Source organism: Falco biarmicus, chromosome 18 (assembly GCF_023638135.1).
Source record: "Falco biarmicus isolate bFalBia1 chromosome 18, bFalBia1.pri, whole genome shotgun sequence".
In the NCBI taxonomy this organism is placed as follows: Eukaryota; Metazoa; Chordata; class Aves; order Falconiformes; family Falconidae; genus Falco; species Falco biarmicus.
Window position 1 is genome coordinate 847,154 of NC_079305.1, and position 25,473 is coordinate 872,626.

The 25,473-nt window shown below is 45.4% G+C and overlaps 1 protein-coding gene across 1 annotated transcript in view; it reads right to left on the reverse strand.

Moving 5' to 3' along the window:
• Nucleotides 1-25,473, reverse strand: part of ANTXR1 (ANTXR cell adhesion molecule 1) — a 111,315-nt gene that overhangs the window by 5,800 nt on the left and 80,042 nt on the right. Inside the window, exon 17 of the mRNA XM_056321710.1 lies at nt 19,038-19,118. Within this exon, the coding sequence (XP_056177685.1) occupies nt 19,038-19,118 (81 nt within the window). The remainder of the gene's footprint in view (nt 1-19,037; nt 19,119-25,473) is intronic.

Consider the following 25,473-nt stretch of genomic DNA (forward strand, 5'->3'; position numbering starts at 1 on the left):
GGGGCTGCTCTGAGCACAGTGGCAGCTGAGCCCTCTCTGCTTGGCTTGGCCCTGACCTTCTGTCAGCAGGAAGAACCTCTGGCTTCAGCTCAGGCCCTCCTCGAGGAATCAGGCTCTGGGGCAGAGCAGACACCCACTTAATGGTCATGAAAATGCCGATGGTGATGCCCCTCTGTAAGGATTAATGCTCTTGCAGTTACAGCTTGTCCTTGCAGCGTGACAACAGAGGGGAAAAGGAGGAGAAGCCTGACGGCTGCCTGTGCCACCTGACGGAACACTGTGCCACCATTAGCAGTGAGGACACGTTCTCCATCTCTCACACAGGACAGAACACCAATAAAAAATGAAGTGCTGGAGTGGGCAGTGCCCCTGAGCAGAAACACTGCGCCCCCTCCACAGCATCCCTGCATCTCTGGTGCTGGCCAAAAAGGGGGGCACCATCCAACAGGCAGAGGAAAGCCTGAAATAAACACACTGTTCTCTCACCTCAGAGCATCCCTGGCTCTATTTGTTCTTTGTGGGCTGGCGTGTCTGCTTTAATGCCATTTTAATGCACTTTGCTGTGATTTTAAGTAAATATTGTGGGGCAGACCTGCTGAGTGAGTGAAGGTTTGAGCCCAAGATTAACTGATTCTACTCAGAATAAAAACCCCATGAGAATGTTTTCCTTGTTCCAGTGCCACATCTCCTGCAATGCAACTTTAGTAGTTTCAGACTATTACTTGCACTAGTTTTGTTTTCTTTATTTATGTTGAGAATAAAATAAACCTGAAAAAAAAGCAGCAGTCCAGGAATCTCAGCCAGAGAACAAAAAATTGCCATTGTTTTTGTGTGGAGAGATACTCTGTCTGGATGCTCCAGGGGTGAGGTTATGGTACTGCTGTTCCAAATGGAACTCAGCACCACCCTAAGAGCATTCAAGAAGATGCAGTGAGGCTCAGAAATCTTTGGGTTTGGGGCCAGGGCAGGCTTGAGGACTAAAAGCCATCTAGTACTTACAGCAATGCGCAAGGCACGGTCCAAAAGGATAAGAGAGTACATCTTGTGCATCCTGTGCACTTGCAAAGGTTTGATTTCTTACTGACGAAAACCAGCTTGGACAGATCATCAGTGCTATTATCATAAAAAAAGGGGCTAGAAAGTCATACCAATGTATAGCCACAATATGTTTACACTAGTTTTCATAGTCAGCTACAACCTAGCGAGCCTGTGTTCGTGAGCTTATTATCCATGATTAAAGATAACTCTTTTTCTCCAGTAATAGGGCTGCTTTGAAATTAGAGAGCTCGCTCTTTTCAAAAGACGTGATTAAGTCTTCACCGTCCTCGATGACTACGCTTTAGCATGGGCTTGTTGGACACGCTGTCTGGTTTGAACAAGCAGTTGGACCGGAGTCTGAGCACAAGCCCCTCCGATGCAGACCAGAGTACAGAGAGCACGGGAGCACCGACGTGAGAGCCAGCCTTGACCCAGAGCTAGCACAGACGTGGCTGTACTTACCAGATACCTCGTCCCCGTTCCCTCGTGCATTGCGCTGGCCTAACTTCAGAGTTCAAACCTTCGTCCCCTTGAAACAGGCTAGAGCGTGCCTTTTTCTCAGCTCAGGCATGCTGTTCCCTATCTCCTCCTATTTCCTTCGCCGCCTGGGTCAGCTGCTCTGCAGGGAATTGACAGCAACTTGTTTGGCAACACATCCTACTGCTGTGCAGGGGGCAGTTCTGCAGGGCAGCCCACGTGTGAAGGGCAGACACACAGTTCAGGCTTTCTCCTCCTTTCACGTGACCTGACAGACCAAGGGAGTACTTGTGTTTCGTTGCTCGACATTTCCTCACCCATGCAGATGGGGGGAGGGGAGAACGCCAGATAGGAGTTTTCAGTCCAGATGGACTGAGATGGACTTTGGCAGCTATGCTGCCTCAGAGGAGATGGAGAGGCCAACATCTCCTGGGGGAGAAGAACTGTCAGAATGACAAGGAGATATCCAGGAAACAAATTACTGTGCCATAGCACATGAGAGGCAGAAAATGTTCTACTAGTGCCTTGGGTACAAATGTAAAGCAGACCCAGGATGAAGAGAGCTACTTTAACCAAAAAGCTGGATGTTAAACATCTTGTATCTAGCAATATGATAACAGACACAAAAGTGCAGAGGTTGTGCTAGCCAGAGTGTGACCACAAACAAGTAATCCTAGAGCTGCGGAAGACTCAGCTTTCTCTGAAATCCGTGGCAAGAGATGTGTTTTCCCACCTGCACTTACCAGAAGGGGGCCCTGATTCACAGCTGGGCTTCGTACCATGCAATCGCAATAGAAAAATAAAACATCAGCATCATTGACCTACTCCATGGTTCAGTACTGTTTTATCTGGAAAACTGTCTGGCTGAAGATCAAGTTGGCTGGCTGATCACCCATCCATTCAAGCTTTTACAGGGCTCTCCATTGCCAGCACAGTGCAGTTCATCCCACAGATAACAGAAGTTGACGTGAGCGCTAACAGACCCTCTAAATAAATGGGCCCAAATGCCTGGTTTGGCTTTGGGTTCTGCACACAAAACCAGACCGAGTGCCTGAGGAGCTGCACGTAAGAGGAGTGCAGGATCTCTCTACAATCAGTGGAGACATAAGGACCTTCACATGACTGTGATTTGAGGAGGGTCTCAATGCTCACCAGTTAGCAGCCACTCTTGGCTACCCACCAAGGTTTATCACCTCCTTTGGGTGTCCAAATCGAGATGGGGTGGATGTGGAAGATGGTGGCAGAACATCCAGGAGGCAGGAAGTGAACCCATTGCCACAAAATGCTACTTTGCCTCCTTAAACAGAAGTCACGCGCCATCTCAGGAGAAAAAACTCCTTAACCATATTATACCACAGCTTTGAGAATGAGAGGAGCCAATTCTATTAGCCTTCCTAGCAGGGAGACAGTGGTTGGAGATACCGAGTGTACGAACGGAGGGAACAGGCTGTGTATTAAAAGGCTGCTGTGTTGGACGCCTTGGCTAGGTTTTATTTCCCTTTCTGCAGCCACAACGCTTCAGGGGGGAGAGTCACAGCTGTGCCTCAGAAGAGACAATTGAAGCAATATGGAGACATTATTAGACCTGAAATTTAGCAGAATCAGCAAAATCAGTGAGGTCAATTCACTCTCGCATTTTATGTTGTTTTTCTAGAGAGTTACTACTCGCAGGCATATGCATAATGAATTCTGCTTGGAGTGGCCTTGCTCTTTCACCTTCGACAGCTAATTGTCAGGGATGGAGGCAGGGAGCACTGCCTTTAGGACAACAAAGCACTTGGCTGTGGGAGGCTGGTCTCCTCTGACCACGGGCCTCGCCCTGCGAGCTCTTTGGAGTGCTGTAGGGTTGCACACTTGATCCAAGCTTTTCCTTTTGTTCTTCACATCTGGCTGGTGGAGGAGCACTGCCAGGGTTGAAAGAAAAGGGTGGGATGTGGGGTGCGGGGGACATTAGGCTACTGAGGTCATAGCACAGGGTGGTGGTTGCTGAGCGTTCAAGAACACGAGCTGGAGCATTTGTATCTTGGACACGGATCTGGTAAGCAGAGGCACAAAGAGCAGCAGATGCCTCTGCCAAGTTGTGCCCTTTCCTAGGAACTCCACAGACTTCTCCAAGCCACTTCCCACCTCCTCCTGCCTCTCTTTCTGCTTTTATCTGAGTCTGGATATTAACTGGACAGTCACTTCGAGCACAGTGCACGATGACCTGCCCAGACCTCTACCTGTACAGAGACGCTGACTGGGATTCAGCACATTGAATCCAGCTGCAGGGAGGATGGACCTTTCTCTTGAGACCCTGCGGTATTTCTTTTTTCTCTAACCAGCCAGCCCTCCAGCTCCCATTGCAGCAGGACTCAAACTAGGAGGAAGCTTTTTTTCTTTGTTTCATTTCAGCTCTGCATTCTGTGGTTCCAGCTGTTCGGGGTGAGGCTCACACCGGCACAGCGGAAAGGTGATTTAGGAAAGGGAAGTCAGTCCCAGAGCAGTGGCATTCCCTTCACGGTCCTGAAAAGGTATCTCTTTAACAAAGGAAGATGGAGCACATTTTTCTCAAGTGAAGATGAAAAACGTTTCTGTTTCCCTTGGTTTCCTATCAAGCTGGAATTAATACCTGGAAAAGTATCAACATTTAAAGATCATAAAACACTGGGCCTGGCTTCTGAGCTCCCGCGTTTAAAAAGAGATACTGGAAAAGATATGATCCTTAATGTTGTTTTGTATGGGTCATTAGTAATTCAAACTTTCCATAAACAATATCCTGGTTTACCCTGTCGTTACGAGAAAGAGGAGAGAGAAATAAAAAGAAATACAAACATAAAGAGAAAAGAATACAAAAAAGGAAGAGAGAGAGGGGGAAAAAATAAATGCAAACCCTACGATTGCATACCTTATTCTGAACGAAGCGCGCACAAAAACTTGTAGGAGATACTAGCCAAATGAATAATAGGCAAACATTAAATATATTAAATAAATGTGAGTTACCACTAGTGTCTGAAAAGAAATGATTTACTAAACCATAGCTACTTCAAAAGCAAAGCACATACATGGCTGTGAGAAACTAACGCTAAATTCTGCAAGCCAAACCCTCCCTACCAAAGATCCTGGGTGCTTGGTTTGAACCCAGTTCAGAGATGAACTTTCCACAAACATCTGTGAGGGTGACGAGTGGGCAGAGAAGGCGGAACACAGAGCGGAGAGTCGCAGTGGATGTGATAGCAGCTCTGAGCCCCACGGGGAGAGGAAGGCGGTAACTGGCAACTGCCTGTCTGCAGCCTGCAAGAGCCAAACGGCACAGACAGCTCATGCTGCCTCTCCTGTGGCTACAGAGAAAATTTGCCTATAGCCAACGTGCTGGGGATCCCCTCTTGTGAAAGTGCTCTTTGCATAAAGTACTTTACAAAACCTCTTTCCAAAAATGCATCCCTTTGTGCCTGGACAAAGGTAATATCGGGAAAAGATCAGGGTGAGAATAATCAATATCTGCTTCCCACCGACATTTTATCACTTGGGAACAGCATCGGTCGGGGAGCTCTTGGGTTCCCAGGGGGTTTTGCTGCTCTGAACCCCTGTCAGGATAACTCCCAAAATCCCAGGTGGGTTCTGCTATGTGGTAGAGTTCTGCGAGATGGAAATATCCCTGCTTGCAAGACCTGAGCTGTGCTGCCTTTTAAATCACACAAGGGTGTCTGGAGACAGTTTTAGGAAACTGCTAAGTAGCTTCTGGGTTTTGTTAGCCAGCCTCTCAGTGAGATCAGTCTGCGTTGCGCGTGCTTGGTAATGCCAGGAAACAGTGCCTCCTGCAGCAAGCACACTAATTATACGGCTACCTCTGTATTTGTTAGTCACCAACCAACTATTAAAACTGTCTCATTTCGTGATAAAACATCACCGCAACAAAACCATTCCCATCTGTGTCTCACTGCTAAATACAGAGCTAGAACTCAGCGTTGCTCATAAGACCTACCATTCCCAAGGCATTCCTGCCACCTTGGCCACTCATTAAATAATAAATTGGAGGCTTGACCTATTTTCTCCCAACGTTAAAAGGAAGACTTCCATCGATAAGGTCACCACTCCAACAGGGTTCTAATAACCTGGTCTGTTATTGCAGAGGCAGCACTGAAAACTAGGGACTGTTATGGTTTACCTTAAAAGACCTTGTGAGAGGTTCTGCAGAGTGATAAAAATCTGGAGCAAGATCCAGAGTTTTCTGTCAGGTCTCAGTACTACACACCATGTAGATTTGACTTTCTAACTCCCGGGAATAGAGTGGTACAAGACGGCATTTCCTTCTGAGGCCAGTAAGGAGGTGGGATTTACCCCAAATGAGAATGTTAAAAACATCAAAACTAGTAACAAGTAATCTTATACATGGTTGCTGAACTCCAGTTACATCAGAGGCAGTTTCCTACACTGCAGACAAGCATCCTGCCTAAATTCAGAAGGAAAAAAGAAGCAGATAAAAACTACCTAACTTTCTTTGATGCCTTGATATGGTTTGGTCTACTCAGAAGTTAAAGCAACGGTTTGTATTTATATGGTTCTGTTCCGTTCAAGCCACCCAAAAGCAGTATACATTGAAGAACAGAGGAAAAAAACCATACTGAACTTTCACAGATCTTTCACAGAATTTGAAATAAGTAAGAGGTTATTTAGAGCATCAGCTCAGTCATGCTGGCTTATGACTAAAGCTCGCATATACCTATGCATATAGATAGCACTGTGCATCTGGGGGCCCCACAGTACAAAGGCTGGTTCTGCTAACTCAACCTCCAGTTGAAATCTTACTCATAGCTTACTCATAACTTCTCATCTGCGCCTGGCTCTTCAGACCTACCACAACCCAGATAATACCCATTGCTCTGCCAGCCTCTGGTTCCTCGTATCTGTAACTACCTAATGCAGGACTGAACCAGCTGGGGAACCTACTAAGAAGAAAACACACAGAGCAAACTCCTCCAAAAAGTGAAACAAGATGATACAGGCTTCTACCTTGCCAAATTTGAGCGTGGGAATGAGCTTAATAGCCTCAATCTTTGGCTCATGCCAGAGTTCAGGAGCATGGCTCTTTCAGTGATGAGTGGGCATGTGCATGTCAGCAAACAGGCCTGATTACTTTTGCAGGAGCTCGTTTTGGCTTATTTACGCTGTGGGATGGGTGTCATTTCCAGGAAGATCTGGTCACTCTTCCCATTGTCTTTCTGGAAAGAGGTAGCTAGTCTTGGAGAAATGCTGAGTGACACATCAAAGACGCTGCCTCATACAGGATCGTAATCTTTCATCTGGAGGTTGAATAACAAAGCCTACTGGGTATGAGGAAAAGAGAGAAAAATTCAAATGAAAAATGAAACACGTTATTTTGGCAGCAATAACTGGAACAACTAATCAAGGGCAGTGGTAAACATCCCTCTGCAGAGGAAGAAAGAGCCTGCAGGATCCTGCAGCCTGCGGAAATCAGCAAGCTGGGGAGGATTTCTCTGGGTGCACTTTGCCTTTGGGCAAAGAAGACAGGGCACGGTTCAGGACTGGATCTTTCACGATGTAAACATGGGAAGAACACAACTCAGTGGCTGTTTTCATGTTACATGACTCAGGAAAACTCTCCTGTGCTAGGGCAGTGCTCATGGCTCGAGGAAATGGGAATTACTGTCCGCTGAATATTGTCCTACTACTATTTAGTGAGAAATCCCTCCCCTGCAATCCCTGTTTTCTAGATTTGCCTTGCTTTCTGAGGCAGATCTCTGACCATCAACGTCAAAGGCACAACCTTGTAATTCTGTCTGGGGGAAATTTTGCCCTGGATCGAGATACGACTGGGATGCTCCCCTTTATGAGCTGGCTACTCCCTGCTGCAGAAACAGCATTCCAAAGCCAGCTCGGGCAGTTCAAGAGCAGCTCTGTACTTTGCTTTTATAGTACCGAGCAGTCTGCTTTGCAGTAGTCCTGCAAGCTGATGAGCAGATCACTGGGCTTTTGGCTTCGAAGCTGTTAGTTCCAGGAAAAACAGCTAATGTTTAGGTTAACTTTTCCATGGCTATTAATGGAAAACCACACTGCAACAGTATGTGCGGAAAGGTTACAATTTTGTTCTTAAGCTCCGCAGCCTATCAACAGGGATCTGCTAGCTCAGAGTTAATAAGGAGTTAAACAAGAGCTCCTTATTAGCGCCTGTGCATTTCTGAGTCTGCAGAAAGAAGAATCACCAAGCAAGGAGCAACGCAGCAGTCTACAGGTGTGTGTAGGGGGATGACTTGGGAGTCCACACGGCTGGTTTTACTCTCAGGTCTGCAAAAGGGTCTAGTGTTTAAAGCAGGGAATTTGAAATTCTATTTCCTGGTTCCTGTTCTTTGTTTCTATTCATGACACTACGAAACAGCATGGTGTGAAATCAGACAGTTACCTTAAATCTGAATTTCCTCATCTCTAATATAGATTCCTAATCCAAAATAAGAGATGACCCAGGGGACTTTCCAGGATGATAGGTTTTGCTCGTGTGCTTTGAGAACTTCATAGTTAATTAGCAGTACGTAGCCCTTCCATTACTATTATTACTATAGTAATATCCACATTGCTATTCATCTTGGCTACTCTATAATGAAACAGATTTCATGACTTTCAGTGACCTCACTGGAGGATTGTGCGGCAAAAATTTGCTCCTCAGTATCCAACTATGAACAAATAATTACAGCTCTGGGGATGTTTTCACTGGATTTGTACATTCCAAGCAAAGGCCCAGGCTAACTGCTACATACCTTCTGTATTTTTTGATATAGCTCTAATAACGCAGCCTTAAGTTTAAAACAGTAATCCTGTGCGCCAGCAATACTTAATGGGCTTTACAGTTCCTGATGAACCTGCTAACGGCTGAGTTTATTACAAGTGCGTCACGGCTGATGACCAATCACTGGTGCTAACACTGACATAAATGACACCCTGTGGTCTGTAAGTCCCTGGTGGCACAGGGCGGGACGTTGGCCATGACTTACCATGTATAGGTGCCTACTGCTGGTAGGGACATGCAGGAAGGGGTTCTTCGTTACTGGTAGCCCTGCACTCCTCTTTGAAAAACTCCAGGCTTTGCATATCTACTCGCCTCGGGCAAGGGGTGGCACACACAGCACAGGACCTGCAGATTTTGGCAGGATGCTGATCACAGCAGAGGTAAGAGGGAGAGCTGAAGCCCTGGCAGCAGAACAGCATTACGCAAAGCACTATAAGGCCAGCTGGAGCTAAACTGGCCACCCACACAGGGTGGTTGCTGCCCTGCCACACACCACCGTGTCACTTTATGGCTCTTCCGAAATGCCGCTTACATGTTTGGAATCTGGGTGTGTATTAACAAAAACGCACCGGGAAGCAGGGCTCTGCAGTTGTTAGGCTGACCAGAGATGGCTGACCAGAGAAGTGTGGCTCTACCACCACCAATGTTATGCTTCAACCTGTCTGTTGTGTGACACACGGGCACAGTGTGAGCCGCTCCGCCGACTGTCCCTCTCCCAGATCCACTGTGCCTTTGTCTCCACAGCTTTCACCCTCACTCTTCAGTCTGACACTGTTTGCCCTTTTTGCACTTCATGCAGGATATTTGCCTGGAGTGCTGCAGGTACCATGTGCTTGCACATCCAGGATGGGGGCCTGACCAGGGAAAGCCAAGGATGGAATTAAGCTGTAGTGTAAGTCATTCCTTTCTGTGCCTTGGACTACAGGTAAAGCATCTGCTGTCAGTGCTTTTGTTTCTGGGTGGCTTTGCATGCCTAGCAAGTCTCTGATGACCCTCCGATGGCTGATGTAAGACCTAGGGTTCCCCTCACAAGTTTTCAGCACAGATGGACACAGACACAGTCCAAGTTTTTCAGCTGGGGCTGCTGCTTATTTTCAGGAATTTACTGCAAGCCCACTGGAAACAATGACCTCGCCTTCCCATAAGGATAAGGAGAGTAAGTCCAGCCCACTGCTGGAAGCTGCATGAAGGAAACACAAAACAAATGCAACATCAACATTCACTCAGCAAGAAACATGCATGGGAGAGATGGATTTTCTAGGCATCTGTCACAAGGTGATTCTCTCTGCATCAAAATCCTATTCTTTCTGTTGTAAGAGTTTCACGCCCTATGTTTTTACTGATTTCTAAGAACCTAAAGACCTACTGAACAAATTTGTAATACGTTCTGTGAGAATTTACATACTTAAACACTTTTCTGCATCTGGTCTCCTTGGTTCTGCAATCCCACCCCCGTAACAGTGTTATTACACTCCATGTAATATGCACATCTCCAGTAAGGGTTTTACTCCAAGTAATTTCATTTACCCCACAGCTGCAGAGCTACTTACTCCATGCAGAGGAAACTTTGAACTATGGTGTTCCATTGGCTTGTTTCGCCTTCTGCTCTTTAAAACAAACTAGGAACCCCTCTTCTTTCTCAGTTCCTTATAGCAAAGGCTGCCCTTTCCATGAGCCCCACACAGGGATATCCTCAGAGTAGAGAGCCTGCCCAGTCCCTCACTGCTCTGGAAATCTCGAGTCAACACTTACGTAGGCTAAATTCTTGCTTCAATTAAAATCACACTTTACAGTACAGCTCAGCACTTGTGATCATTATCACTGTACTAAAATTCGGACAAACCCTGTTTCGTATAGTTTCTCAGAGGAGCAAAATGCAGTTGTGTGCTTGGGGCTAGGGAGGATGGGAGGGAAAGAGGAACTGCAGTGGGAACACAAGCATCTGCCTTTGTATCAAGAGAGGAGGTGGTACTGCTTAGATGGAGAAACCCACATCATTATCTAACTGCTTGCACCTAGGTATCTGTCCTCTGGCAAACAAAAATATATTCTGCAAATTTTGCACAGTTAGACACACCGGACAGTCTGATTCCCTGTCCCACTAGTCCAGAAGGACTAGTTGCTCTGACCCAGCAAGAGTTTTGCAGGCTCCCCCTCTTATGGCTTGATCACCAGAGGCAGTGCCTGCTCCAGGCTCTGACACACATGTACATGTGCGTGCACACACACACACACACACACACACTCAGTTTTGGCTAGAACTCTGCACTGCTCCTTCTTGGGAAGCCACCTGGGAGATGTGCTGAGGGAGAACAAACCAGCAACAAAAGTTGTTCCTTGTGGTTTAAGTGCATTTGTGTGCATAATGTGTGCATAATGTGTGCATTAAGTGCATTTGAACTGCACTATCAGATTATTGCAGCTAGCGCTGTAGATCCGCTGTTTAACATTCAGATAAATTAGTACTGCCACATTGTCTCAGGGTTTCTCACTCCATCTGTCTATCCTTGCTCTCGCCCTTTGCCTCTCACAAGGCTGAGATTCTGGTTTTCACAGCACCTGGGACAATGGGTTTGATTTAAGCTGATGCCTGGAGCATATGAACACACCACTATAACGAACAAGGAGCAAGGCTCCAGGCTATGTGGCAGCATTGTCCTTTTCTTAGTTTAGATTTAATTCCTTTCTATTTCAGCACTGTGTGGGAAGTGAGAGACAACTAGTTATTTCTCAGATAGGTCTTTGCAAGTACACAGCTTTCTCCACAAGACAGGGAAAGCTGTAGAAAGGAGACTTCGTTTCCTGAGATTGTGAATTTGCCAGACAGAAAAAGACATTCACATTCCTCAAACGGTACAGCAGCCAGCGCTAACCTCCTCTGTGAAACACCTGATTACAGTAGCGAAAGGTTATTCAGGTTTTTCAAAGCATAAGAATGGACAGAGAAGAGGGAAATTTTATTGTAATGTGGTGGCAATTCAGGCTGGTTTTTTCCTCCTCTGCATTTTTTAGCCACAGTGGTGATTGCCCACTCAGCTAGGAGTGCTCAGGAGGGCTGTCCCACGAACTGAGGACCAAGTCTGCTGACACAGGTGCCAGAGACGGCATGTGGACAGACTCGGTAAAGCTAGCTCCTAGTTCCCACCGAGCTTCCTCTGGTAACACCTCAGCCTGCAAAAGAAAAATGAACCCTGGCACACCGTGTAAGAAACACTGCTGGACTTCTGCTTTCAACTATCTAAGCATCGCGCAGGTCTAAAACAGACAGACCTGAACACCCAAACCCTGCGCCTCTGTACCGTCAGCATCATGTTGTGACCATGTCACCCCACAGGCCACTGTGCAAACCTAGGCAGGTACTTGCAAACAGAACTGTCCCTGCCCACAGCCGTGACTGTTGCTAATCCTTTAAATTTATTACTGAGTTCCAGCCTTCATTTTCACCGTTTGGGAAAGAAAAGACATTGGATTAGCCTCATCAAGAAGACAGGAAAAGCCTCTGAGAAATGGAAGGTGATGAAGTAGCTCAGTCAAGGTCACTCTGTGTGTCACCAGCAGAGACCAGAGCAGCTCTAGGTTTCGACTCCCAGTCTGGTGCCCAAACCTCAGATCTCCCCGTATATGAGAATAGCCCACAGACTTCCAGCTCAGTTAGACATCTTAGATCCAGAATTATAATAGCAGGATGCAAATGAAAAGAGCTATCCATTACTAGGCTTAAGACTTGCAGAACATTATGGGCTGGGGGTTCGACAGCTCTTCGCTGTCCCCTGTTGCACAGCTGTGCAAAGGCAGAGCCTCGGTCAGCAGCCCTGGGGTGTGTGCTTCAGTGATTCTCCAGAAATGCCATGGGACTTTACATGCAGGAGCAAGTCCTTGCTTTGCAGAATCTGGCCCTTTACAAAAAAGGGTCAGTTGGGACGAAGCCTGATATAATGCAGAGTGGTCATCTGAACTCCTTAGGCTGCACGAAACATTCACAGCGAAGCCTGAAATCAAGTTAGTTTGAGGTTTTGGCATTTCAGTGCAATATAAAAACATTAGCAGGATCGTCAAGGCAGAGGGAGTTTTGTAAGCTTTTGTTAAAAATCAGTGCTTTTCTGTAGTGAAGATTCATGCAACTTGGCTATAAATTTGTCTCATTTCATACCCTGACTGTTCTGTTTGTATTAAGATCATTTTTTTATGTCAGCGCACACACACACACACACACACATTCTTCCTCTCATAGTAAAAAGAACAATTGCAATTACTTTAATGGGCACATTTTCATGTATTCTGTAGCCTCATCCTTTGGTCATAGCTAACCACAGTTTGTACCAGAACTGTATCACTGAGATCTAACAAGATATGAGCATATGTGATTTCACCAGTAAACTTGCAACATTATACTAGTTTTGGAAAAAGCTCCTCCCCCTGCATCATCGTTAATTTAGGTAGGATACATCTTTACACATAATTACAGTTTTGTTACACTTTTTCTCCATATTTATGCCCACCTATATTCACCTATACAAACACAACATGAAAATGCAATAATGCTATGCAATAAAAATTTAAAATATAATTTGCTCCCAGATTGAGATGGTTCTGGCCAAGTCTGAGCTTGAAAAACATTTTAATAATCTTCTCATAAATCCCTGACAGAACAATGTTTATCAAGGAAATGCAACTGACACTTTGAAGTGACACTAATTATTTGGAGCCTGTGTTTTGTGAGCAATTTGCATAAACAAGCATTCCCTTACTCTGTTATAAAAGCGATAAAGTTTTCTGGAAAATATATGTTTTTTTACATCACCCCATCTGATGATGTTTCAAATGTAAAAATAACCTCATTAATGCTGACAAGAATGCAAACCTAGTCTCTTGAAAATGTGAGAAGACCACAGGAATCCCATGTGACTCTGACTTCCTTGCCTTATTGGAAACATCTGTGTCTGTTGGTAACTTCAGATCATTTCCAGGTCTGACTCCAAAAAAAGAATTTCACAACCTTTTCGTGCATCTCAGCCTCTCTGGGTGCACTTCAAAACAGGTCCTGAACATCCCTCTCTTTTCCTTTTGCTTTGGGGTAAAAGATGCACTTTTAAGAGCCTTCGGCAAACCAGACCAAAGCTTGCTTCATGGTTTCTTCTTGAAAATGCAGATGGGCATGTGGCCAGTTGTGTCACAGATGTAACAACCTGCTGACCAGGAGCTGTTGCCAACATCTAGAGCCATAGCTCTGACGGAGCAGAAAGGCTAAGGCTGGCTCAGGCTGCTGCCACGCTACGAGCAGGCATCCTTTCTGGCAGTTCTCCCTGAAGAGGTCTCAGCTCTCTGATGTCCAGAAAGATCTAGCCCTGTATCTGGAACTTACTATTCAGTTATTTCTTTAACTGTACCTTTTGCAGCGAAGAAACAGTCCTAGTACATGGCATAGCAACCTTGATTAAAGGGTTTGGGGCATGGACAAGAGGCAGGGATAAGAGTTTGTCTGAGGTCACAGAGACGACTGGAATCTGAGCTTCAGTCCCCACATGATCCACTGCGATGTATATAAATTGCAAATTTATTAGTCACGACCCTTGAACCAATGGCTTGTTACAGACTAATGTGAGCCTCAGGGCAGAGGACATCTTTCTTGACAATTGGTATGGTACCTAGGAGGCTGTGTGGGCTACAGCAGATAAACAGTAACGTTAGTCAACACAGTGAAGCTGAATCCATGTTTCGTTCAACGCAAGCAATCTTTTTGAACAGCTCAGCTAATGTGCTGGCAGCGGATAAAGTAACTGATTACAGCAAGGGATTGCTTATATATGAAGATGATGTAACCCTGGGATTAAGTCCAACTCCTTCACAGGCTCCAAAGCAAACAGAGATGCCTTTCAGTTATTTTTCTTCTGGCTACACTTTTTGATGTTGACCAGTGGGTGAATTAAGGTGCCCATTTGACAGCACCAAGAGCTGAAATCTGTCTCTTTCTTTGCTTCAGGAAAGAGAAGAAACGAGGTACAAATTGCTTTCAAAACTCCTCCTTGCAGCTTTTCGGAATATCAGACGGTCAAAGGCTTCTGTCTGCAAATTTCAGGCTCCTCTTTACTAGCCATAAATTTTGCCTGCCAGGCTTTGAATATTTCTCTAGCCTGAGAATGCACCACGTGGTGAGTTTTTTATCTGGTGGCTCCGTTTGAGACTGCTGGTTATTGTAAGATGCTTGGCTAATCACTGGTTCTCTCATTCCCAGGGCATGTCCACGCTGTAAAGACTGCTATGGCTGGCAGTTCGTACGCAGCTGGCAGCATGGGCATGCTAGCGTGCTGCTAAGTAACTCTGAAGTATTTATTCTGCTTGTGTCATGAAATCTACGCTGAGTGGCTGCACGGTATGATTGAGATGGAGCTTGTTAGTCTGGAACTCCTCTGTGTGACTGCCAGGTAGACAAACCAGAGTGCCCAGCCTCCACTGCCCAGCGTTCCTGCAGAGGACCTGCGACAGGAGTGATGGGTGGCCTGGTCCCCTGTGGTGCAGCAGATAGCATACAGGGCAGCACCCTGTGAAAGTCTGGCACCGGGATGAAGTTAGGCAGTCTGGAAAAAGCTGGCAAGCGGGAGCTGCCCTGCCTTGTGCAGCAATACCTCGAAGCCCTGCATCTGACTGCCTGAAGCTTCCCATCTTCTGCAACTGGCCAGGCAAGGTTTACAGCAGTGCACTGGGGCTGAAGTGTCAAACCGCCTGTGCCCCCGCGCCTCCGCTTTAAAGCCACACGACAGGCTTGGAGTTGTCGGTACCAGCTCTGATGGGCCCCTTTGCTGACAAGCTGGGTAGAGCCCTCCTTCATGTACGCTTCCCAGTAGAACAGGATCAAATCCAAATCGGCCAGTGAACAGTTATGAAAGCCCACAGACCTGCCACTGAAGATTCTGCAACTTGGTGAGGACCAAGTCTGTCCTTGCTGTGGCCCTGGTCTGCGCTGCCTGGCCCAAAGGAACGATTTGGAATCACATGGAGAGGCCACAGGAATTTCTAGCTGAGCTTACCACTGTCAAAATGGCTCTTACAGCTCTACCCCACCGGCTAATCTTCAGCTGGTGTAGGGTTTGCCAGCACTACACGTGGCTGGGAGAGCATCTAGGTGCCTGCGTGTGAATGTGCAAGGCTCCTGGGTGTGAACGTTCTCCTTAGTGCTGCACTTCACATCTCCTGCACTAGGACCATCTAAGCCAGTTGGATACAGCCAGCTGGCCTCAGTCTGCACGTCAGGTCAAGGTGGTGACATGCCGTACCTCAGAGCACTGTGTCAAAAGACACCTTCCTCACACTAGCTGTCAGCCGTCGGACCTCCCAGGCGCTTGGCGGTGTTCCTGGCATGGGACCAGGTGTCTAACTGTGTCTGCTAAGTGACCCAGTGCACAGCCCACCTCAAAAGTGGTCCTGTCTTTGGACAGCAAAGGGTTGAAATGCTGCTGCTGTGAGTGTTGTTGCAAGCCGGAGAGATGCCAAGAACTATGTCCTAGGTTGGATGAAGGAAATGATGAACAGATTACTAAACTTGTTTTATCAAACATCCACTTCAGAGGAAGGGCTGTGTTTATAAATCACCCAGAGGCCCTCTCATTGTGGTCCTGGTATAAAGTCTCCAAGCTAATGGCAGGGATTAGATCCAAGCTCATCAAAACCAGCCCTGGCTTCCTGGGTGGGGGATTCCGGCCACACAGTTGTTTGCACGGGTAGAAATTTCCCATCATTTCAGTGCAATGCATCCAATCCTCTTCTTTTGCAACACTGTTCTAAGGACATAGGTTTCATTTTGAAACAGTTTTCTGTGGAATTGCTCCTTTTCCTTGGTATTTTTTCTTGCAAGGAAAGCAAACTGCTCACCCTGGCTCAGGACTGTCTGCACTGAAGGCACTGACAGCTGCAGTCAACGCTGGCAGATGTTTCCAGGCTGCTGTCCCCATCAGTTCAGCACTGACCTTCCCACTGGATTCCCAACCACACCAGAACAGTAGCGTGTTTTATGAGATAATATGTCATGTTTGCTGACTTGGGAGAAGCCACTGGCCTTAAAGTAGCCTGAATCACGCCACCGTTGTATCCTAAGGTTTGGGCACACATTTAAATTTCTCATAGAACAACAGTGGCACAGAGAAAAATAAAGGGAGATTGGCAGCAATCAAATAGAGTCTTCTTATTTTGAGAGGTGCCAATTTTGCGGCTATTTTTGCAACGTTTTGCTTTTCATTTTGACTAATCTGTCTCCCAAGGCACAGTTGTAGTTTGTGGTAGTTTAGTTAGCAGCAACATTGCCTTATCCCTTCCCAGTCCCTTGCACCGAAGCCTCTAAATATTGTAAAGCCAGCCGTCCTTACCCCCAGCTCTGGTAAAATCACTTTCTATGTCTACAAAGGAGAAAGTGAAGTATGACAGACTAAAACCAGCATCCAAATCATGAGCAATGTCTGTAACAAGATGGGAGATGACTCGGGAATCACAAAGCTGAACCCAGTGCTTGAAAGCTAGATTCCTCTCCCTGCTTTAAATCTGAAGTAGGGAAACAACCCCCACACACATTTTTGCTGAATAGGGGAGGGGAAAACCCTACCTAATTCTGCCATTTCAGCTGTATAAACTAATTAAAGTAATTTCAGTGTTTTACAGTGTGTCCTTATGTTGGTTTTGCCTGGACTGTTGGGGGTGACGTCACCTGGTAGTTATGTCACTACTGTAAAGGAACAAACATGAACTGCTTGCTTAAGTCTGAAAGTGATTAAAAACATCAAGAGGATCACACGTGGTTATTCAAAGACAACAAACACTCGGGATCATAGTTTTGTTTACACAAAGGAAAACAAATATTCTTTAGAGCAATCTACCCTCACAGAAAGTCCGAGAAGCGCTTCATATTGACACAGGAAAGTGTCCAAACATTAGCAAGTCGTCCAGGAGTCAGCTGCAGAGAAACAGGTATTTTAGCAGCTATAAGCATGGGTGCATTTTCAGCCAGCTTCTCCTTCACACTAAATTATACTTGCACCCAAGTCAGAGATTCTTTATAGCACAACGGAATCATAAAGAGCTTAATTTACTTGGAGACTGGATCATAAAACACCTATATGGGCAAATTGTGGTATTGCTTACTCTGACAGGACACAGAGCTGCATGTCTAAGAGATACATCACTGAAAAGGAATGGAGCCTGCTGTCAGTTGCACTAGTATAAATCGCTGTTAACTGTATCAGCTTCAATTAAACTGCTCTGGATTTTCCCTAGCATTAATGGAAGTGGCATCTTTCCTGTAAATTAACTGAGCTTGCCAAGTCAAAAAAGTTATTGACAGAACAGGCGTTCTTCACACCCTGACTTCTGCGGGAAAATTGCCATGCATTAGCAATCTGTATGTTACGAACTCTTCTCCCAGAAATCGGTATCACACTCAGTGAAGACATTTCAGCAAATTTTCCCACCGAAGGAATAAAATCTTAAACCTTTTTATTCACAAAAGTTCATTGGTCCTGTATTCCATAGCAAACCTTACAGGAAGCCAAACGTTACAGACCTATGATACTCCACCAAAAAAGCCTTCACAACGCTACACAGTTACTTGTGCTTTGGCCCAGATATATTCCTGAAGCAGCTCCAAGCTCCTTTGTTGATTTATGTCCGAGGTATGTAAACTGACCGCATAAGGCATTAATATAACTGACATTCTTCACCATGAGGCAAATGTGAACAGGAGCTCAGGGAGGTGCTGAATCTCTACCCTTGGAGATACGAAAAACTGGATTGGGAATATCCCTGGGCAACTGGGTGTAACCATCTACATCGCAAGGAGTTAGGGGATGTCTTATGGCTACCCCAGGGATTTCAATTCACCCGTGTTGTGTACCTTGAACGCACACTAAATCTGCAAAGCCCAGGTGCAGCTCTCACGCTCCCTTCCCAGCTGCTTGTCCCGGCATCTGCTGGGTGCTCAGAGCTCAACACAACCCATGAGTGTGTGCCAGCTTCAGTGCTCGGCCAGGTACCCCCAGAGATCTTTCAGGGTAACTGTCCTGAAATTACTTAGGAACCACCCAGCTGTTTAATTCCACTGAAAAGGAAGAGACTAATACCTTGGAGATGAGAGGTAGCTATAGTACCCAGCTGCCACAGACGGTACCATTCCTGTAAGGTGACATAAGTCCATCCTCTTTAATGGCTTCTGTCTCCACACACAAGTACACATTAATGTATAGAAACCGGCATGAACCCAGTTTTCACTAGAAATATATGGAAATACTTCTTCCCTCTCACACAACAGTCCAAACCTCATTCTGCAAACTTTGCTTTGTAGAAGTGCCCATGAAGTTTAAATTTATGTATGTGTACATATATATATATATTTATGTATGTTCATGGTTTTATTCCAAGATGTAGGATTCAGTGAATGAACAGATGTAACGATATTCCTTACTATTCATTAGAATTACTTATGTAATTAATTGAAAGCAGCTATTATCTAAGAGCAAGATTATTTTGGGCTCTTCAATGGGTATTTCGTTCGCTGCACCTGGATAATTTTTGTACTTGAAACCACATCAGTTAAACCGCATGAACTGCGGCCGCAAACAAAGCGGACAGGCGTGACTGAATTTTTATTTCTAAGCTGTCATGAGTACCTGCCTTCAGTTCCACATGTAAAGGCAGTCAGAAACTTTAAAGATATTTTATTTTTTCCTAGCTGTTAAAAGAAAATGGTTTTGAGGCACACTACCTTGTCTCCTGGCTGTGGGCGCATCACAGATACACGGTCGTAACCTTTCCGCAGCAAGACCCAGAGAGCATCCAATTTCCCCTGCAATCAAAAGAAACACAGTGTTAATCTTCTGTGCAAGAACAAGTGCTCTGTGCTAAGTGCAGTGCAGGGACAATGCAGCTTAGACATACACACTTTTTAGTTAATCATTTCCTGTGCTTGTACAAGATGCTGGAGAGCAGTATTTTTTTCTCACAGAAACTCTGAACTTGCTGCAAGTGCAAAGGCAGAGGCTTTCAGATGAGCAACAAGCAGGTGTGTCTGACAGACAACAGTATCCGTGCATCCAGCTTTTACGTGTTCTTCTGAAAATCTCTAAAAGTAATAGGTGACTTAGATACGTCCTGGGCTGAGAGAGAGTCTCATACCTACTCAGCTCCTGACATCATTGCTAGCAAAATGCTAACTCAATGCAGAAAGCAATCAGGTGAGTTTATCCGACGCATTTCCTCACCATCCAGCCGCCTCCTCTGGCTGGCTGAGTGGCTTGCCTCTAGCTCTAGGTGACCACTGTGACACATTAGGAATAATTCTGATTTATATCTCAAAACAATCTGCTAGGGACAACTGACTGAAAACCTGTCCCTCCACGCAGCCAAGACAGCTGAGTCACAGCTAGGTGCTACGTAACAACCCGCTTAATCTTTCCTGTCAGCTACAGGCTAGCAGGAGAGCATCAGGTTACTGAGTCTCACGCAAGCTCCCCAGTCGCACCCCATATGTCAGTTAACGTTTGCATCTTTTCCAGGCAATAACACATCTTTCCGAGTCCTCCGTTCCTATGAGCTCAGTGTCAGCTGCCCCGCAGACGCCACCCTCAGCACACCGCACTGGTCTTGACAAGCCCTTCACCTCACTGGGTGGTCTCATACCCAACTGCCCGCACCCAACCGCACACATGTGCGCACGCACAGACCCAGACAAGTCTTGCTGAAAACCCAACACGCTGAAATAAATCTCTTGCTGACAGAAAGGTTGGTTGAGATGTGGGGTCGGACCCTCCCTGCCACTCCTGCAATGCTTCTCTGCAATGCAGACACAGTGTTCATTCCTGATAGAAATTCAGCAGCGACACAAAATGCCAAGCCTGCGGTTATTTTCCAAATGAGCTGAACAAGGCCAGAAGGAGCAGCACAGGGCTCTGCAATGTAGAGATACCCACTGAATCATCTGCTCCAAAACGTACATCTGCTGCTGAAGAATCCCCTGCTGTATCCCCATTTTAATAGGCCAGGCTTTCACTTTCCAAATGGATTCAGTTTCTGGGAGATCTGTAGAAGGGTGTACATGATGGCAGCATGTTGGCTGGCTCAGTGGAAGGCTACAGACATCTTAGAAGCTGAAAATTAATTTATCAAACGCTCTTCACATTAACTTCATTTGACCCTTGGTCTTTGAAGTGCACGATACTCAGAGATTTGTAAAAATGTCTGGAAAGGATTAACAACAGGCAGTGTTTATTAAGCTTTCCATTAGTATTGTTCCAAATGCTACAAATGCTTTGATATGAGAGCAGGCCCCATGAACAAAACCCCTACCAGTAAGTCAGTAAACTTTACTGTATCTGCAGAGACAGACACAAGCTACTCTAAGAATGTACAAAGTCGTCCCTTGGTATAAAACTAGTTCCTGTGATGACAAGAATCAAACCCAAAGACCTTGCTACCCCTAAGTGGACTCAGAAACTCATGTATGATCCCTACCTGTTTCCTGAAAATAAAGACTACAAAAAAATTATGATAGCAGAATTGCCTCATGTAACTATCATGGGATAAAATTAAGGAAATGGAAAAGCAAGCTGTACATTGCAGTGGTGGTGGGAAAAGAAAGCAAGTAAGGAAGCTTGCTTTCCCGAGAGCTTGGCTTCCATGGCTGAGAGTAAACTTCAGCGTTTGTGAAGGTGAGACCTTCCTGGCAGCCAGGGTATTTAAAAGGTCCTTCTGTGACCCAGGTTCACCGGTAGCTAATTAAAGCTCAATGCCTACCGCTCCTTTCATGGGGATGCTGAGCCTTTCTCTTCCCTTTTCAAGAAAACACTAGGGCTGTAATCGTCTTTGAGACCTATATTCCTCGATCAGTGTGTTGAGCCAACGGTTCAAAGCTTATTTGGGAGTTGGAGGGATACATGGGTGGAGACGGACAGACACACAGAATGACTGCACAGATCTTGTTTCCATAGGGTACTGGGGGAAAGACTTCCTACGGCGAGAGCCAGGAAAGTGTTATTCTCAAAGGAAGAAGCCAGAAACTCCTCTGTCAGACTCTTCTGCAGTTGGACAGCACAGACTCTTAGACCAGAGGAAAGCCATCCCTGTCTCCCCAGTCCATCTTTCCCCCTACATCAGAGCTGGTTGAAGCTCTTGATCTCCTGTCTCCTCTGACAACTTAAGAAATAAGTACCTTTTTCTTCCATTTCTCCTTTAGGAAACTATAGGGGAAAATTACAACTTTCCATGGAACAAAAAAGCCCTTTTTACTCTACAGTCCTGATTTCCAAGAGCCTACCAAGATTTCTTAGGAAAAGCCAAGAGCTCCATCTTTGGGAGTCTGAATGGAGCTTCAGAGTCTGCCTGAGACATCTGGGTGGAAGAGAGGGAGAGTAGATCATGGAAAGGATGATGTTGGTTGAAGAAATGAAAATGTCAATGCATTCACTTGGAAATATAAACACTTCTGTGCTCTCTAGTGAGTGGGCTGTGTCTATGTGTTTGGGAACTCCTGGAACTGAAGCACAAGGTTGCTTGGATTGAAAAAAAAAAGGTCTGGAGGCAAATAAAGCTTTGAGTCCTACTAGCTATGAAGACCAGAAAGAAGAAACAATCAGGGCAGATGACAAGTGAAGGAGGGCACAGTTTCAGCCATTGCTTTAACATAAACACATTCTATTCCTGAAGTGCTGGTTAATTCAGTACTGTATCGACCCTGGTCTCGTGAATGACCTGACGCCTAGAGTGCTCCTGAGACCTGGCACCTGGTGGTCTCAGTTAGAGGCAGTCTTGTAAGCTGCCTAGAAATCTAGGCTGCCCTGGGGCTTCCTCTAGCAAGGCAGCTGTGCCATGTCAGCTTTGTAGAGACAGGAGGGACAAAGGCTAGAAAACGTGCCAGGGACACATAGTTTAGTTAATGCTTAAGTAGCCTCCACTTAGGATTCACCTGAGGTGGTGGTGGGTTTTTTTTGAGAGCACCAGTTGCTGCTGCAACCTCAGCCTTGAGGCAGAGCCTGCATGTGAGTTTTTGTAGACAAAGAGTGAGTTTAGTCTTGTGTTGTGGTCCTTTCTGCATTGTTTTTTAGAGAGCGATAGTGGTCTTTCTGAAGTCAAACAAGTACTATAAATGCTGTGAGGAGGAGGAAGAGAGGAGAGGTAACGAGGTAAGACAGGTAGATACAAGCAGAAGTAGAAGTAGGAGCAAAGCTGCTAACCAAACCAAAGCATAGAGAGCTGTGTGGTTGGCTATAGCAGGGAGCATGTCCTGAACCAAATTAAAACTAAAGGACGGTCCTTTATGATCCTTCACTTGCATCTACATTTTGTGCTGCCCATCCCTCTGTCAGATGAACTGAGGATTTTTTAAGTTTCTTAAGAAGTTTTCAGACTTGTCATTCTCTTTGGGTTATTTGCACTGACTTTTCAAACTGTTGAAGTGATATTTTAAAAGCAGGATAATCCAGTTGGCATCGTGCTAAGAAGTAACAGCAGCAAATAAGAATAACAACAACAGTAATAACCACAATCTGTTAAGTGTCAGTAACCACATTTGGTAGCAAATAAATCTGGAGTATTTCAAAAAGCAATGTATCCACTTTCAGCTGTCTACCTACCTTATAGACGTTACTCTGGGAAGAGTAACAAAAAAGGGAAGAAAAAATCCATCAGATAAACTGGCAAAAGGCAGAAGTAAAGGCTGACACTTGTACTGCATGGAGAAAAGGAGGCCTGTTGGCCAGCAAGATGACTGGCCCCAAAATGTGAATTTCCTGGCCCTTTGCCAGATTCACGTTACTTTGGTTCATTGCTCCTGAGATTTAATTCCTTGTCCTCCTCCTTTAACCAGTGATTATTTTTTTTTTTACAGAATTTGTTACATGCATATTTCTCTACCTTCCAAAGAGGTGTTTCAACCAGTCCAGTGGTGTGGGTGGAAATTTAACATCTGCTTTAACCAAAAGAGCCAAGTGCACTTGGAGCATGGGGATGAGGGAAAATTTAAGCTGAGTATCAGGGGACAATTCTTATGGGTGAGGTCTGGTAGTCTCTGAAATATTCCCCCCTGAGAAGTGGTGGAAGCCCGTGTGTTATTTTAAAAACCAGACTGGAAAAAGCAGTGAAGGATAGATTCAAGTTAGCAGCCCTGCTCTGGCTGAGCGTACAGACCCGATGATCTAACAGGCTATCCCTTCTCACCTCTCTCTGCTTGTTATGGCTCTGTGATAGCATCCCTGCATAACACCATGCAAATTCATCTTCGTGTGCTCACATCCTCAGGTCAAGAGCTTCTGCCAAGAGTGCTGATGAGTTTTGCCAATTTTGCTAATTCCTTACTGCACGGGGAGAGCAATAGCAGGACCCCAGCTTCATAGAAATGATCCCCTCTTTTTGATGAGTCGTCATAATTCTACACGGGGAAAGCATTGAATTCAGTTATCCCATCTGCATACGCTGTCTTTTTGGGTGCAGTTCAATAAGGGGTGTGGTGGCAGTTAATAATTAGGTGAATTCTTGTCCACAGGCTGCTAAATACTATCCAAATATGGAGTACCCCAAAGTTATGGGAGTATGTGGACACAGGGTCTTGGACTGGAACCTTATACTCTAGAAGTATCTCTCTTATCTACTGTTCAAACTGTATAAAGGAATTAAGAATATATATTCCCCATGAGACACTCCTAATATTTGCAGGCCCCCCGTAAGTGAATTCTTGCTGTTACAATGCAATAGCTGTTTCTAGTCAGTCAGAACTGAACTTGAACCCTACGCTCATTGTCTTTTCTCCAAGCCTCTCTTGAACTTTGGACAATCTCCAGCTGGGACACAGATCTGCAACAAACTTGACTCCTCTGTTCAGAACTGATTTCCTACCATGCAGAATAAACTCTGAAAATTAACTGAAAGACTCCTGAGGCTGTAACCCAACAGTGAGAACTGGTGAAGGAAGAGGGGAGAAATTCCGTAGTATTTTCTATGGGAAAGGACTCAGCTCTCAACTGATGATCTCAGGTAGTTGTACCCTCATGGATTCCAGCTGCCTGAGCATGTATTCAGGGCTTTTTGTGCTAAAATCAGTGTTTCTGTCAGCTCCTCAGTGGTTAGACTACAGCTTTGTGTGCTGTGAACCCTTCTGACTACAGCATGCAAAAAGCTGCATCTCTCAGCTGGATGAGGTCATTTCCATGAGCACACAGTAGGAGTGAAAGTCTTCCAGATGGGATGAGTGTGTTTTACAAATGCTCTGCACTGATGCAAAGTGACAATGCAATGCATTTAGGAACAAAGGAGCAGCTATATGGGATGGTGCTTATTGCATTCCCCACTCTGAACTGAAAACAGTTGACTCTCTAACCTGGTTCCACTGTGGGAATGAATAACCTTCATGAACACATGTTGAAGTCATTATAACACAACTGCAAATGACTTGTTGGTAGGCTATGTTTATTAGATGATAATCTTTAAGGGGGAAAAGAGAGAAGGCGTTGGACCAAATTTTCAAAGAGGCTCACATTTCCGTATCCTCCGGAAACCACTTTTACTCCCTTGTGCATCTTTGCCATTCCCAACACTGGATTTGAACCAGCTGCAAGATCAATGGCTGAGGAAAGCCAAAACATGTGACTTCCCAAATTCCTATGGACGCTGCTTGGAGCTGATCAGTAATGAGATACAACACAGGGAAACCTGGGTGTACTGCAGTGTAGTATATTTGCATTGCAATAACTTGGCTAATAGAATATGTCTGACTAGACTGACTACTACTGGGGAGGAAGAAACCAGGAGAATAAAAGCTCTGTTTTTCAGCAGTGAGGCACCTCCTCATTCCCCAGCATAAAGTGAGCCCTGTAGACCAAAAGGTTTACTACATGTGCTACACACACCCTCTTTGCAGACTACTTGCAAATAAACCGCCTGTAGAGGGTTTTTAAGCCCCTAACCAGCATCTCCAGTCTTCGAAATGAGGTCCAAGCTCCAGTGGTGGAAGGTTGCACTTGGATATGAATTAGGCATTTTCAGTCTTTTCTGAGACTGATAACTACAGGGCTGCTACAAACAGTCCCAGACCAAAAAGAGACAAGAAGGGTTTTAGCATTTCCCGGAAGAGTTAAGCCCGAGAAACAGGAGTGTGGTTGTTTTGGCTTTTTTTTCTTTTTTTCTTTTCATTAGTTATACAGTAGTTAAGCTGT